General features: G+C 33.5%; 2 protein-coding genes across 16 annotated transcripts; one reads left to right on the top strand and one right to left on the bottom strand.

The window, feature by feature from the left end:
• The first annotated feature begins 78 nt into the window (after positions 1–78).
• Positions 79–14,825, top strand: LOC114877614. 7 transcript variants are annotated; one of them, XR_003789602.2, is made up of 8 exons: positions 79–521; positions 737–984; positions 1,082–1,264; positions 1,366–4,085; positions 4,152–4,431; positions 13,979–14,196; positions 14,414–14,575; positions 14,634–14,825. XR_003789602.2 is itself a non-coding variant. In XM_029190412.2 (5 exons), the coding sequence occupies exons 1-5, from the start codon at positions 249–251 to the stop codon at positions 4,337–4,339; spliced, it is 3,612 nt and encodes a 1,203-aa protein (XP_029046245.2). In that variant the 5' UTR covers positions 79–248; the 3' UTR covers positions 4,340–4,438. The 7 variants fall into 7 exon arrangements, 1 of the variants encoding a protein (XP_029046245.2); XR_003789600.2 differs by having other exon boundaries at positions 13,979–14,114; positions 14,414–14,825; XR_003789599.2 differs by having other exon boundaries at positions 14,414–14,825.
• Positions 4,535–14,743, bottom strand: LOC114877615 (rab GTPase-activating protein 1-like). 9 transcript variants are annotated; one of them, XR_003789605.2, is made up of 19 exons: positions 14,251–14,420; positions 13,390–13,568; positions 13,105–13,279; positions 12,827–13,025; positions 12,559–12,742; positions 12,109–12,474; positions 11,733–12,008; positions 11,489–11,657; positions 11,166–11,407; positions 10,881–11,069; positions 10,643–10,768; positions 10,390–10,575; positions 10,124–10,298; positions 7,759–7,949; positions 7,630–7,689; positions 7,314–7,505; positions 6,999–7,236; positions 4,885–4,943; positions 4,535–4,810 (listed from the first exon to the last, which is right to left on the bottom strand). XR_003789605.2 is itself a non-coding variant. In XM_029190414.2 (18 exons), exons 1-17 carry the CDS (start codon positions 14,258–14,260, stop codon positions 7,003–7,005), a joined length of 3,153 nt encoding a protein of 1,050 aa, XP_029046247.1. In that variant the 5' UTR covers positions 14,261–14,420; the 3' UTR covers positions 4,535–4,943; positions 6,999–7,002. The 9 variants fall into 9 exon arrangements, 8 of the variants coding, with proteins under 8 accessions (XP_029046247.1, XP_029046246.1, XP_029046250.1 ...); XM_029190414.2 differs by having other exon boundaries at positions 4,535–4,943; XM_029190413.2 differs by lacking the exons at positions 4,535–4,810; positions 4,885–4,943 and adding an exon at positions 5,193–6,833.
• Positions 14,826–15,883: the final 1,058 nt, after the last annotated feature.

Here is a 15,883-nt window from a genome sequence, read left to right as displayed (position 1 = left end):
CGCCGTTTTCCCCAGTTTTCCCTAGGGAAGCAATGTCACATACTATTGCCAAAGACTGTATGTAAAACGTCATTTTGTTAATTGGTCCATTTTAAACTGCTTCGACCAATGAAATTTGATTCTATGACCGCCGTCAAAACAAAACAATATGGTCGCTAGTATGTATCCTACGCACAACGGGAACTGAATCGGGATGCGTTGTTAAAATTTCATTCTTACAAAAGTGGTAACTGATTTTCGTCATTGTCATGATCATTGTACTGTTTCACGTGCTTTACCTCTTTGGAAAGTTTGTATACCAGAATTACCGAATTAGGAAAGAAAAAGCCATAGACAATGAGGTGACCAACACGCAGAAACCATTAGAGATTTCCGAAAAGGATTATAGAATGATAGATCCTGAAGCAGCTCAGGATTTCAAAGAAAAATCTTTAAGATTCTTTCCACCGGCATACGTACAAAGATACGTTGCTGTTAGCGAGGTTCTTAATAGTTTCAAGTATCAAGGAAAGTTACGCAAGGTATTTAATATGTGTTATATATATACATATATAGATATTTCTTTGTTCTCGATAACACGTTTTACGATATTGCATATGTTTTACTTACCGTTTAAATAATAAAATTATACGTTTTCAGCAATTGATTTATAGAACATGCTGATCGAATCATTCGATTTCACGTTATCTATTATTGTCCTTGTTAACATATAATAAAAATGGCTTCTTTTCCATAGGTTGTTGATTTTGGATGCGCAGAACTTGATTTTTTAGTTTATCTAAAACACACAACTGGTGTTGAAGAAATATTATGCGTCGATATCGATCGAGTACTATTAGAAAGTTATAAAGAGAAGGGTGCTCCTTTGATTTCTGAGTATTTACACAGAAGGACAACACCTCTTGTGGTTGAAATATTCGAGGGTAGTGTTACCCATAACGACAAGAAACTAGAAAAGACGGATGCTGTGATTTGCATTGAATTGTGGGTCATCATCGTCCAATGATAAGATAGAAAATAATTTTTTTAACTTTTTACTTTTAATCAGTAAATTAAAGAATAAATATTTTGATGCCCTCAGGATCGAGCATTTGTATCCAGATACTCTGATGAATCTTCCTTATAATATTTTTGGATTCGTTAAACCAAAATTAGCAGTGATAACGACACCAAACGCAGATTTCAATGTGCTCTTCCCAAATTTTTCTGGATTTAGACACGCTGATCATAAATTTGAATGGACTAGACAACAGTTCCAAGATTGGTAAATAAGCTAGATTTTTTTTAAATTAACACATCCTGTATTAGTACTAATATGTATGTATGTATGTATGTATGTATGTATATGATTTTTATTATTAATAGGGCCGAAAATATAATTTTAAGATACCCAGATTATATAGTAACTTTTGATGGTATTTGTAAAGGACCCGAAGGTTCGGAACATTTAGGATGTTGTACGCAGATGGCAATATTTCATCGACTTTGCGAAAAAGACGCTTTTAATACCGGTACAGAGGGTTTATTTATAACTGTAGCTAGACACGAATACCCATTTCGGGTAGACAATCGTTCCGACGAGCAAAAGATTCTCGACGAGGCCGAGTATTACATTAGACACTTATCCTTCCAAGATATCGCTATGGAAGAGGAAGTACCATTGAAAAAACTATTGGAAATGTTAAAATCCTTTCAAATTTCTATAGACATATTGCAGTCGATTTTAGAAGAAGCCGGTTGGACAGTTACGAACGGTGAATTCGGTCCGGTTGTACAAGTTCCCCCGCGTTCAACATTTTCTGACTACAGTACCGTCGGAGAAGCTTTCTGGTCCAATGACTATTCTACGGATGAGGATGATTGGAACAGAGATCCTGGACCACCTATCAATTCTTCGAGATTTTTACAGCAAAACAACACTTCAGACGCTTGGGACGAGGAGAATTGGAACGAGGAGCCAAGTATTATCATCCCAGAAAATAATTCCATCATCGAAGACAATACCTATCTTTTTGACGAAGAAAATGTTTTATCAAATAACATATCAGAGGCGATAAAGGATAGCGAAACTGCTCTAAGCGAAGGAAATTTACACCCCGAAACAACCGATACTGATCATGCTTTTCAGTATAATTTATCATTAGATTTACAACAATCTACGACGCTTTTCGTAGATGCTTCTTTAAATACTGAAGTAAAAAACTTAAAGGATGATGATCCGTTTCTTAATTTACCACCACCGGATGTATCGCAATGTACATTATTATCAGATACCGGACCGAAACTCAATGAAACGTTAGATTTTTTCCCATACTTGTCTGCTTCACGTGCGTCAACTTCACCTGAACCATATCTCTTGCAAACTGTTCGAATCGAGCAGCATTTCACGCACGATAGTAGTATGAGTAATCATTGGATGTTGGATAATTCTCTAAATGTTAGCGGAAACGCAAGTGATATCGAAGACAAGAAGTTATCGCCACAGAGTAATATTAACGATAGTTGTCTACGTAATATACATGTAAATACCTCGTACATAGAAAATGAACATTCTAATTTCGAACTTTCAACCAATAGCGAAAGCATTAGTTCAAACTATTTTAGTTTAAAACAAATGCAAAGTGTTGAGCAACATCCTGACGACTCGAAAGATAATTCTCAATCGCATGATCAATTACATTCAAACAGTAGCGTATCATCTTTGACCAGTTCTGTTTTGACCGAAAATCAACCACAGTTTACAAGTTCACCAAAAGTTGCTGGAAAGATAAATACTACAGATAAACAAAGAAGATCTTTAGATCCTACCAAGCAAAAATATAGTAACAGTTCGTTAAAAAGACTACAGCCATTCTGCTTAACGAGTCACAATGGCAACAATTCGTTAGAAAGTACGAATAAAGTATCATTAGAAAGCGATAGCAAGATTAGTTGTAATGAAAAAGAAAGTGAAAAATTGTGTGAGAGTGAAATTGAAATATCAACAGATGGAAAAGACGATACGTTTACTACAAGTACCGATGTATCCACAGTTGCTGCTTTAACGTTAAATGATGTTCATCTTGAACAAGTTACAGATGATTTGTCGTTAACAAGTACTTTAAGCAACGATGATAATTTAAAGAAACACAAACTGCTACCCCTAGATCGTGCTAATAATTTCATTGAGATCGAAGAAGGAGAACAGCCAAATGGTTACATTGCTCAAGCAACAGCAACAGCAGTGCATTCAAGTACTATAGAATCAACAAATTATGATAAAAAAGTTCCATTAACTGATCAACAGTTAATCGTTAAGTCAGCATCTTGTATGGATTTTGTTCATTTTGTGAAAAATGATGAAAAAAAGACTGAAAGAAAATCTGAATCACGCGATATTTCTAACTTGAGAAGCAATACAGATATAGATACTAGTAAGTCGACGTATAATTATTATGCCAAAGAAATTAGTAGTATAGAATGCGTACCTCTTGTATCTAGTGTTTACGTAGAAAACACACAGAATGTTCAATCCACATCAGTATTAAAAAATGATGAAAAACGAGCTGAATTTAACGAATCCACGTGTAAAGCTGTAAATTCATCAAATGGTCTAGAAACAGTAGAAAATATCGAAATATCGAACAACTCTCCTTCAGAAACTGTGGAAACTCCTCCAAACAGTTGGTCACCTGAAATAATGGATTCTGGTTATCGAAATTCAACCTCGGCTCAAGACATGACACCGGAGTACGACTTATCAAGTATAGCACAAGATCATATATCAGATTCAGAGCCACCAAGTATAGCGGAAGCACCGAGGCTTGAACTTCCTGAGGTAATTGAAGTTGTAAACGGTGATCTTGTAAACAACAATAGAGATAACGAGGGTAATAATATGATAGCTGCAGAATTAAATGATCTTGAAGATTTGCAACCATTGATTAATGTACTTGAAAATGATATGGAAAATGAGAATGATATTTACGTCTTGGAGAATGGTTTTCCCTTCTGGCTGTTGAGAATACTTAACATGGCCAATCCTATTGATGTTGAAATACATTTGAGAGATCATGGAGAAGTAAGATTCCCAAATGCAGCAGCAGGTAATTGTCTATTTTTAGTGAAAGTTGAAATAACGATTATGATTTTTCTTTTTATTTGAAAAATAGGTGACGATGCAAGATATATAAATATGGAACACGACGAGGGTTTCAACAGTAGTTCTGAAGAGAATAGCAACTTGGAAAACAATGAGATGAGAAATGACAACAACAGTGATGCCAGTGATAATATTGAAAATGATAACGAAAATAGTGATAGTGGAAGTGAAGAGTGGATCGCTGCAAGTAATTCGTGATGCTATTGAAACGATACTTGATCATTCTACCAATGGTGTCACATATATATCATTCTTTGCTACGTTTGCAAAATTTAAAGACAAATTCAAAGGTAATTACTTACTTTGTACATATTTTCTTTCGCGTTCCCTATATTTCTTGAATAACTTGTGTAATTAGTTTTTCCATTAATATCATAAATATATTTTGAAATATAAAATTCTTAAAAGAAAAAAGAAAGAAACAATCAATAGATTTGTTGGGAAAAAGACGGATTTTTATTTTATACAAAGAGTAAATAATTTTTTAGTTGACACTGTATAATCGCGCAAAAACAATTTTATAATTTGTCTTTGCATCTCCTTTTTTGTAACGACAAATTAGTATCATTAGCAAACGTAGAGAACAGTGTTTCGGTATCTGTATGTGATTCTATGCTATTGATAAGATTTACTTGTTGTCCCTTCAAGTATTAAGACGTCGAATTTAAACTAAACAAAGAGAGAAAGAGAGAGGGGGCAGTAATAAAAAATATATATATTTTCTTACAATTTTCAAGACTTACTCCTCTTGGTGTTGTTTTTTAAGCAGAATTTCTGATGGGCTATTTCATTTATGTATGGTCTGCAAAAATTTATTAATACGTTAAGTTTTTTGTTTACTTGCATCTATTTAATAAAATGTTTCATTAATTTATAATAACGTTTTCCATTACGCGTTAAAATCAAAGACTGAAATAGCATATCATTCCGTTTTCATCATGATGTCAATTTTGGACAAATAAAATGAATGTATATCTTCTCAGTAAATAATTTTCCTTGACTTACTCGCTTCAAAGGATTGGTAGGCTCTCGTATACTGTTTTAACATTACTAAACCCTTATGAAATAGACAGATATGATATCCTTCTTTATTTCATTAATAGTGGAATGACATTACAAGGTGTACAGTGATACATATGTAATAATTCTAAATCTTTACATGACTTGTTAGTAAGTTTGCCTCTGATAAGATATTGGTTTCTTTAGTATTTACAGAAAAAAGTATATTATTCTTTATTTCATATAATTATTATTATTATTCTTTATTATTAACTACTGTACGAGTCTCTAAGGTGAAACTTTGCCTTTCATCGCGCGCGCACACGTGTGTATGTGTGTCTGTGTTAATTATAAAACCGATTCTAAATTAAATAATTATCATCTTCAGAGAAGAAATGATAGAAAAGAGGAAAGATGCAAAATAATGGCACGATATTTATTAATCGTTGATAACTCTACGGTATCGGTTTTTTTGTTTTGTCGAATGAATGGCACTAATTACGAAGCTACGTTTAGCTATCTAAAATATACTTTCAAAGCGTTCATTTCATTGTTCGCGCGAGTGAATTGTTTATGAAACGTCTGATTCAATTCTGACCTTAAGTGGTGGTGTGCCTTAACATAATTTATGGCTTTACGTCTAACTTCCTACATACACACTTGTATGTATATAGATTTGATCAAAACACAACACAAACGGCAATTAAATATGCTTTTTGAGCCGGACGTTTTGTACGTGTCATTTATGAATTTTCAAACATAGAAAATCAAACTATCGGGAAAAGATTACAACTAGTCTTATATTACACTACCTATATCGTTATATCATTAAAGCTGTTATGCTTTATAAAAAACATTTCAAATGATTATTAAGATCATTACGAAATAGTCGAACATAAAAGTTGTACAATGTGATGTTTCTTTTTCTTTACTAATTTTCTTCACTAATTTAGCGTTAATCGCGGTGATAAAATTAGTTATGAAAACGTGTACGTCATTTAGCTTGATAAATCCTCGATATCTTTAATTAAAATAACACGTTATTCGAATAAAAAAAGGTACGCGCTCGTGTGCTTTTGGAATGTCGTTGTAATAAATTGGTAGAAAAAGTAAAATGAAATTGCGGATACACACGATCCACACTTGTCACGGTTCGCTGAACATGAAATTTTCAATATCTGCAGTATGTTACGTTTGTTAGTTGCCTGAGAGTACCATTTATGTACAGTAGATCTTATAGCACTTCTAGTTTTCCACATCTTAGACTAGTTTCATACAAAACGTAGTGAACTTATCGCTAATTGTTATCGCAAACGTTTTTTCGATTTCTTTTTTCTATACGCATTATCTCTGAATCAATCGTTTGAAATAGAACCACTGTGTAAAGCACGAAACTTAGCTGTCAAATAATATCACTAACAATAAGATACGTACCGAATTTGAGTTTAAAAAAATAGAGAGGAGAAAATGAGTATAGTAAAAAAAAAAATAACAAACTTGAACAAGTAATATCTCAAGATCAATATCAGTGTCGTAGGATAAAGCTGCCCTCGCTAAAAGCACGCGACGAATAGTACAGACTGACAATGAATAGAATACTACATGTAATCATGGACGTACATTGTGTATTCAAAATTGTGTCTGACATAAGTCTCTTTCTTGTAACGTACAAGTTCTTCTTCCAACGCTTTCCCTAGTTAAAGTAACTGTATTTTAATATTCAAGTATATATATATATATATATATATATATATACGTATACGCGTAATTATACATATCAATGATTAAGTATGTGTTTCTGATTTAACATAGCCATTCTGCTTTGAACGCACGTGTGCACTCGAATCAAAATACTTACTGCATCACACAATTTCTTTGAGATTATCGCGAGTATCGCGATTACGGGAATGTATCAGGTGATGCATTTCACCTCCAGGTGCGCTGTCTCGTCTCAAATCTTTCATCAAGGATGGACCGATTACTTCCCTCTTATTAGCCGCTTCTTTTATACTCGATAGCGTTTTGCTAAGCCATGGCCAGCTATTTCTTGCCGCTTGAAGTTCAGAGGCAGTGGCGTGCAACTGATGCGTCAAGTCCTATGAAGCAAACTAGCCTTGTGATCCTTCAAACTCTAGACAAAACACGCGAATAATATATGGTATCCTCGTTTTACCTGATTTCTACATTCGGCCTCAACGTGAGCGAGCTTAGTTTGGGCCAATTCCAATTCCAATTCTCGTACCCTTTCCTGCACTCTGTGCAACATAGGATCTATCCTGTTTTCCAAAGGATGTGCAATGTCTGCCAATATGTTGGACGAATCCATTATGCAACTCCTACATTTTTCGCACTTGGAAACTTTAGACTATAAAATACAGGTGTTATTTTTCTCTGTTTCACTCTCTCTTTCTCTTTTTCTCTCTACCTCGCATTATCCCTCTCCATTAGGAAAAAAAAAAAAAAAACATGAAACAGAGTAGAATACTTACCCGTAACTCGCTCAGTGTTGTTTTGGCAGCATTATAATCATCCTCTAAACGTTGGCAAATCTAAAAAAAATATTACATTCATTAGTATATTTTTGAATTTACCTAAGAAGGAAAATTATATACGTCTACCTGTTTGTATTCAGCAATGATAATATTACTTCGTCGACTTTCCGAATCTGCTCTAGCCACTTCCCGTTGCAACATCTCTTTAATCTGAATCAATTCAGCTTCTAATCTTTGTTTCTCTTCCTCGTTCCTCGCCACTGTACCACGTAGCTGTTCTACCTCGTTACTGTATTCATCCGCATTTTCTTGTGCTTCTATATAACGAACAAACGTTACGCGTCAGTGTGAATCTTGTCTCAAATAACACAATAGGTATATCAAAAGTGAGATGTAGAAACATTTCTATATACGATGTATTATCTAGAGGAATACTTAACAATGTTCCAAGTTTGTCGTTATGCAAAAAGCTTATTAAAAACAATCTTACGTTTTATCAATGACTTTACTTTATAGCTCATGATTCTGACGGTGAAACATTGAAACCAGATGGCTTCAATGTTACTGACGGACACGCGATATCTTGCAAAAACAGATACCAATGTCCCGCTACTCGTTGTTTGCTGCTGAGCATACCATGACCAATTTTAAACTGCTGGCACAGCAGCTGTTAACTAGATACATTACCTACTATAAATTATAAATGTGTAGATAATTATATTGGTAAATGAAATTTCAACGCGTTTAAAAACGTAATCAAACACAATTTGCATATAATTATTATACTTTAGCTGTTTGTGTAACACCGTATACCAATTCAATATCTATTTGTTAAGGGGTAATGTATCTCGTGACATGTGGTTTAGAATATTTTTTTATGATCACTTTTAAGATTTATCAGTGCCTGGACAACTTTGTATACAGATCATTGTTATGTATTTTATACAGTATTGACTTTGAGAATAATTTTAAGATTGTTCATCAAGACAGTTTATTCTATTTAACAGTTAGTGGTCAAATAAAAGCTGAAAGCGTTTGTATTCTCCAAGTACCACCACGATATACATGCAATTCCAACCGAAGCAGAGAAATCAAACCAAGAATGTTTCAGGAACAGGAGGATGTATATAGGTAAATTGACAAAACTAAAAACAATATTCTAAATGGACGATTTATTTTCAATAAGAATTAATAAATAATTTTCGTATAAAAATAAATATAAGACAGTATACAAAGCAACATGACTGAATAAGCATGAAAATATTTTTATTATAAACAACACAATTGTAGAAATGTACAAATGTTACAACATAAATAATTTGATTAGAAAGAAAGAAAGAAAGAAAGAAAGAAAGAAAGAAAGAAAAAACCAAAGAAAATCTGAATATAAGTGTAGGAAATGCGTGTTGATCGTGATAAAAAAAGATGCTAATAATTTTTTGCTTCATTAGCAGTTGTGAAAAAAAAAAAAAAAGATACCTGAGTTAAGCGTAACACAATCAATCACATACAACAGCTATGAGATTCCTGCAAGTTTACTGAATTTAAAGAAAAATTCAAGTACAATATTTTTGATAATGCTTCTTATTTGAAGCGATACGATATTAAATAGCGGTAAACGGTAAACCTAGATGGCAATAACAATAATATTACATATGTATGTACATATATTTTCTGATTCATCAACTGGTTGAAATCTCACGCTTACGCTTAATTATCATTGAATTCATGTTTTATCAGCACATTTATACAGCTTGCTGTCCCGCTGAATTTAATAGAGTGTTTCATTCATATGAAATATTACCGCGAGTGTACTTAGACGTACGATCGGTATTTTATTATAAAATTCTTACCCTTTGCACAACGTTAAGAATGTTATAGCATTTCGACCAACACCCTCACGTTTTGTACAATAAGTTAATTTCGAATAACAGAGAGCAACTTACAAAGAAACATTATTAAATAAACATTTTGCAAGACTAGATGAACACATTTTGTGCTTTATGCAAACTTAAACAATCCCATTAAAAAGTTATTATAACTCCATATTAATGTGACTAACATCACTGTGATATGTACCATTGTCATTTGATAGTCGGTAGATGGTTGCCAATTTTCTTAGCAAACAAGACTAGTTGAAAATCCAAGTTACAATCGAATTAGCCAAACTACAACAACAACAACAACAACAACAACTACTACTAATACTAATACTAATACTACTACTACTACTACTACTACTACTACTACTACTACAAAATATCGCGATAAAACACGCACGTGAAAAGGTCTGATACAATGAAACGATTGTTGTAAATTTACAACCTTTCATCAATGTTTTTCTCAATTTTATGCTGATTCCGCATGCACAAAAAATACCGTCATATTCTCGTCATATAACAATTAGGTGATTTGTCAAATATACACAATGGTACTGTAGGAGTTTGTGTGTGTGTGTGTGTGTGTATTCAAACATAAAATATGAAATTACCTTTTAGCGTCATAAACTCTGCTTCGTACTTCTTCAACTTCTTTAAAGTAACCGAGCAAGCTAACTTCATTACGTAGCGTGATACTTCTTCGTTTCGGCAACGTTTAGGCAAGTGTACCCGGAAGTATTTTAATATACTTTCAAAGTCCAATTGGAGCAGTTCCTTTTTACATAACTAAGGGAACACATTATACATATTGTTGTTTCGTGACTTAACAATGATCGATAATTAAATATGTATTGTATATACACATTTGATATCTTACCATTAATAATGCAAGAGCGACCTGAAATAATGTGTCGAGCCCTTGCAAAAGGAACACGTCGAGTATATGGAAAACGAGATAAAGTGGAAACCTGGCGGTAAATAACGTTAAAAACCATTGTGCAGCAAACATGTGTGTTTCTACGCCACGATCACAGAAATGTTTATAAAGTTCTGGCAACTGATCCTAAAATACATATATAATGTATCTGCCGTTATTGTGTAATAAAAAGTAAAATGTACGTGTGACTAACCTCGATCAATCTATTCAGCTGATAAAATCGCATATGGAGATTGTCGAATCTATCCTTGTACAAATCTCTCAAACCGTAGTCGTACATCAATTTAACCAGAACACAGAAAGCCTGTTCCTCCGGCATCTATAAGAAATACCTAATATTTTTCTTTTCATTAAATACCCTAATGAACGACCATTACAGATGCAGGAATAAAAATTTCCCAAAGTATAAACACGGTCTGACTATTACTTACGTGAAGTAATAAACTAGCAACTAGAAAACTAAGTCCTTGACAATATCCAACTTCTTCGTCATAGACTGCGTATGCTTTGCTTATTCTATACAAAGAATCTTGTCCCAAACCACCTGTTTCTTTAAAATAGTCATGGGCAGGAAATGTTCTATTAATATCTCTTAAGATAACACTTTCACAACTGCTCTCCTGTAAATTTAATATGATATACATATTGTAATGATAACGGAAAGATATACATACATATATATCTCGTATATCATAAATCGTTCCGATTTTCCGTACCTTGGTAATTAAAGTTCTATATTTGTCCATCATTTCTTGTGAATTATCACAATTACTCAAACGTTGCCATACTTCCCCACGCAGAGCTTCGGGAATACCCTGTTTCGTAAGTTTTATGAGAAGTTTTGGGCGTTGTTCGTTAACTTGCCAGCTTTCCAAAACTTCCGCCCAACTGTCTAGTTCAGCTCTGGAACAATCTTTTGATACCTCGCCTGTACCACTTAACATTGGTTCGTCACCATCTGTACAATGATACAAACATATCGTTACTATGCTTGTCAATATTTCATAACGAACCAAGTAGTAATCTGAAACATGTATACCTGAATCGATTTCTTCCTTTGGCGTTAGTGTGTCAATGCTAGTCAAAGATGGTGACCGAATCATCGAAGCTAAATTAAGAGCAAGGTTTAATCTGTTCCTGTCTAATTCCCCTGAAGTTTCAATACTTTGTACTTCATAGTGAACTTCCGTTCCATCCCCGGATATTACCTGGGAATAATATATAACATAATAAAAATAACGTCAAATAAATAATTATTGCATTCATAATGATATCGATCGTACCTCTTTTGAATTAAGATAAAACTGTTGTACAAGATTTCGTTTATTAAAATACCAAAATCTTTCGTTCTGTGGAAATACTTTGACCGAAGTTTCTATTATAAATCTAACAGGTTCTCGAATACCGCGTATCACTAAGTCAACGGCAACTGTCATGTAAATTTTCCCTTCTCTAGGAATTTCTACATTAAGAGCTTCTAGAGCTGGATCTGCAGGATCCCAGTGGCCGCATATGTTATAACATTGTTTATCCTGGACTATTGGACCAGCATTCACTTGCTAGAAAACAGTAGTTTATTAATGAAAAAGAAAATCAAAGAAAAAAAAATATTAATGCTTCTGAAGTTGGCGATAAAGATTTTAAAGAATTTTCTATTACCATTTCAAGTAATCGCATGTCACTGTGCTTTACGTTACGACCAGGGCTAACAAGAACTCCAAAGCACCTTTCAACTTCAAGCGTAATTCCTCCTTCTTTGCTCGATACTTGCTGAATGCTTAAACATACTTGTTTAGCTACATTACTCCTCAGCTTGAAGCAATTTCTATCTTTAGGAACTGTACTAAAACCACCCTTTCCATCCTCTTCTTTTATCTCCATTATCACTTCAAAAATAAATACTCGTGAATTGGTTTTCTCACTTCCAATATTGAAACCATTGAAATCGCTTCCTGTTAAAGAACTGGTCATTGATCGCGGTATTCTATGAAAAGCTTTAGAGAAACAAGCAGACACTTGTCCTACCTGTAACCAAATAATACAATATATTTTTATTATTATTATTTCAATGTTGATTTCAATTCATGATTTTATGAAATTTAAACATACCGCTTCGGGTATATCGCATCGAAAAACATGGCACTGGTATATAGCAGATTCCAATGTATCCCCGTGAGACCACGTAAAAGCAAAACATGCTGCACATGGACCGGTGCTTTCACCACGTGCGTAAAACAAAATTCGTTGTACCTCGTAATGTGCAATTGGATGTTGTGTAGCAGCATCGTATAAACTATCGTATTAATGAAAATGACATACATATAATTATGTACAAAAAAATAAGATTTTCTTCAACTATAGTATAAATCATACATACACAACAGAACCTTGAGAACTACTAGGCACAGAAACAGAAACCTTTATTCCTAAATTAAGGGTCTGCTCTGCATTTAAGATATTCATATTGCGTTGTATTTCAGATTCAGATTTTGGTACGTTTATTGCTGTCGAGCCCAAATAAGTTACACCATTGAAAATAGTACATTCTTGTTGTACATGGGCCAGAGAATTTACTTCTGCAATATAATAATGATTGTACAATATACATTAGTACATAATATTTATAAAATTTTAAAAAAAGTAATAAATTTATACCTTGGTCATGAAAATCTTCTGGTTTCATGATATCTTGTTTCTCTGAAGTAACAATGCAACAAGTTACATCGTAAAATTTACTATGCCCTACTTTTTTCGCTTTTGCTTGATTTTGCTGTCCGCTGCTTACAATTTTGTACTCGTTACTTTCCATTTTTGAGTCTTCTGTTAACACCTATGAGTTTTATCAGTGATTCGGATAAATATTGTTGCAATACAATAATTAAGATAACATAGATTAAAGCATTTATCGTGAAAATATCAGAAAAATGTACATGTACAAACCTCGCGGAGATTATTCTGAAGATCTTCCAAATTGCCGTTGTTGGCAATTTTTAACATTGGTAGTTCAATCAATGTTTGCTGCTGTTTCCCGTTGCCTCTATCGTTTACAAATTCATATTCATCGCTTGTTGCCACTGATTCCATTGACTTAACGCTCATACTATCCTCCATAACTATGTCTACAACATAGCATAGAAAAATCTTCTATTTTTTATTTAATACACAATTTCTCTCAACAACATACATACGTATGACACAAACGACATATGATTTTAATTTAGTTTTTAACAGTGGAATACTTGTAGATGAAAAAATTTATGTATAATTTGGAATAAAAGAAAGAATAACATTAAAAGGTAAATAAAAATGATACAAGTGTTTAATTAATATTAAATATTAAATATTAAATTACACATATTAAATCGATAGATAAATTGAATTGCATGCTCACTGTACGCAAGAAAAGATACATAACATTCATGTTCTATTTATGGAATAATAATGAATCATAAGCGGAATACGCTTCTCACGTAATTGATTATATTTTACTCACTATATCTTTCAAATACAATATAATGTTTATTTTCAGTGGTCTAGGAATACCATTTCACAACGAGTAATGAATTCGATGAAAACAATTGAAGCGAAGAGGAATTATTTTCACTCTGTGACGAGATATTTTCTAACTGTTTCTAACTGACGAGCATCAACCTGATAGTTTATCAGTATGTATGTTAGATCTGAATAGAAAGAAAATAATTCACTCGGTTCCAAGTGTAAAGGAAAAGAAGCATTGGGCGTATGTGTGTATGTACATACAAAGTTCGACACGACATGCGACATCACTAAAAACACACTAACTCGAATTCATTATGTCGATTTGGTTGTTGAATGTTTCGGATCATCTGAAACGCATCTGTCAAACGAGTCTGATCGAGTCTGAATCAGTCTGAATCAGTCTGAATTTGATCGACTCGGCGCGCGGCGCGGCGGTATGCTTTATTTGCTCGCTTGTTATTTGCAGTTGCACCCCCAGCAAAGAATAGGGATTACCCTCTGGTTTACTCGTAAACTCGAGAGGACACCGGTGTCTCTGGATGCATTGGCGTTCATTAAAGCCACGGACACACCCTGATTTCTCGATTCACGCATCGATCTACCCGCGTTTACAACATCTTTTTAAACGGTCTGTAAACGTTTTACATGATTTTATTCGCATCGGTAATATCAAGTTGGTTTGACAGAAAGGACAACCTTGGAGTCAGCCATTCGAGCACTAAGGTACCGGAAGTCTTGTTTGTTACGACTACGACGAATTACCGAACAACTGGCTGAGAGCGCGCAACAACTTTGAATTGATTCGAGTAATTTTCATCGTTTCAATCTTAACAGATAATACTGTAATTGTTTTTAAAGTAAAAAATTGTAGAAAGGTATATCTGTTTTCATCTATTTCAGATCTTCTCATCTGTGTTTCTAAATAGTACATACATGTAGTTATATCTAATATAAAGAGTATAAGGTTTTACATCTACGTTTCCTACTTCCTACAAATTAGAAATAAATGGTAGCAGCTTTTTTAAGCAATATTTAAACATTAAATAATATACATATATACCTATACATATCGGTTGAGAGTTTTAAAATATGTATAGAAGATACATTTTCTATCTTTTTTTTTTTACTTTTATTTTTTGATGAAAGTATAAATCTGTATACGCAAGTCTAATAAGATATATGTAACATTGGAATTGATTTTATTTTAGTTATCGCAATATTCTATGTATTCGATTTCAGCAGTTACCTTTCGTTGTTATCGAACAAACGGAAGTTGTTCGATGCTAGCTAGCGTTGAAAACTTTACCGACAGTCTATAGAAAAATCCCTAGAAACGAGTTTTCAAATTACGTCGTCATTACTAAACAGAATTGAAAAAAATTTTGAGAAACGTGTTCAGGAGGCCCTAAAGAATGGTTCTTATATTATCGAAATCGTCAAAAAGTTATAAAATATTGAAATTTATGTCTGTCAACGATCAAGAAAATGGCGGATCAGACTCACTTGCATTAATTTATTCGTAATATAAACATTTTTGCGAATCGTATGTCCAAATAGAGACTCAGGGGATGATATACAAGCTTTCGTATAGAAAAATAGTGAGAACTACGATATAGGTTGATTTTTTACTCGTGAAAGACGTCAATAAGGTAAAACAGACCACAAATTTAGTTGCTCGTTTTTTCTGTAGGGCGCAGTTTGTTCGTTATCTGTGCTCATTCGCAGCTCGTATATGTGAATATGTGTGACGATCTGTGTGTAATCAATGAATTCGCGATTGTTATTAAATTTTTTACTTTTTTGCATTTATTTGACGTATTTGCGAAAGGTAACGTAGTATAGCATGCCGTTAGTTGGATGCAATAATTCAGGTGGCGCTTAAATCAGTTTCTGTTCAGCTGAGTTTTCGATCAATCATGGTCTGTTTTACCGATGC

The sequence above is a fragment of the Osmia bicornis genome, chromosome 12, assembly GCF_907164935.1.
Source record: "Osmia bicornis bicornis chromosome 12, iOsmBic2.1, whole genome shotgun sequence".
Lineage (NCBI taxonomy): Eukaryota > Metazoa > Arthropoda > Insecta > Hymenoptera > Megachilidae > Osmia > Osmia bicornis.
The sequence above is the reverse complement of the archived record's forward strand: the minus strand, read 5'-3'. Positions and strand labels throughout refer to the sequence as shown.

Bases quoted from the DNA above. Each gene is read 5' to 3' on its own strand.
- LOC114877614 (XM_029190412.2), top strand. From the start codon at position 249: ATGATCATTGTACTGTTTCACGTGCTTTACCTCTTTGGAAAGTTTGTA. The intron at 522-736 runs GTATTTAATATG...TCTTTTCCATAG, and splicing joins ATCAAGGAAAGTTACGCAAG to GTTGTTGATTTTGGATGCGC. The intron at 4,086-4,151 runs GTAATTGTCTAT...TTTGAAAAATAG, and splicing joins ATTCCCAAATGCAGCAGCAG to GTGACGATGCAAGATATATA.
- LOC114877615 (XM_029190414.2), bottom strand. The intron at 10,299-10,389 runs GTAAGATATCAA...GTGTTCCCTTAG, and splicing joins TCGCTCTTGCATTATTAATG to TTATGTAAAAAGGAACTGCT. The intron at 7,950-10,123 runs GTAATTTCATAT...TTCGTTATATAG, and splicing joins AGAGTTTATGACGCTAAAAG to AAGCACAAGAAAATGCGGAT.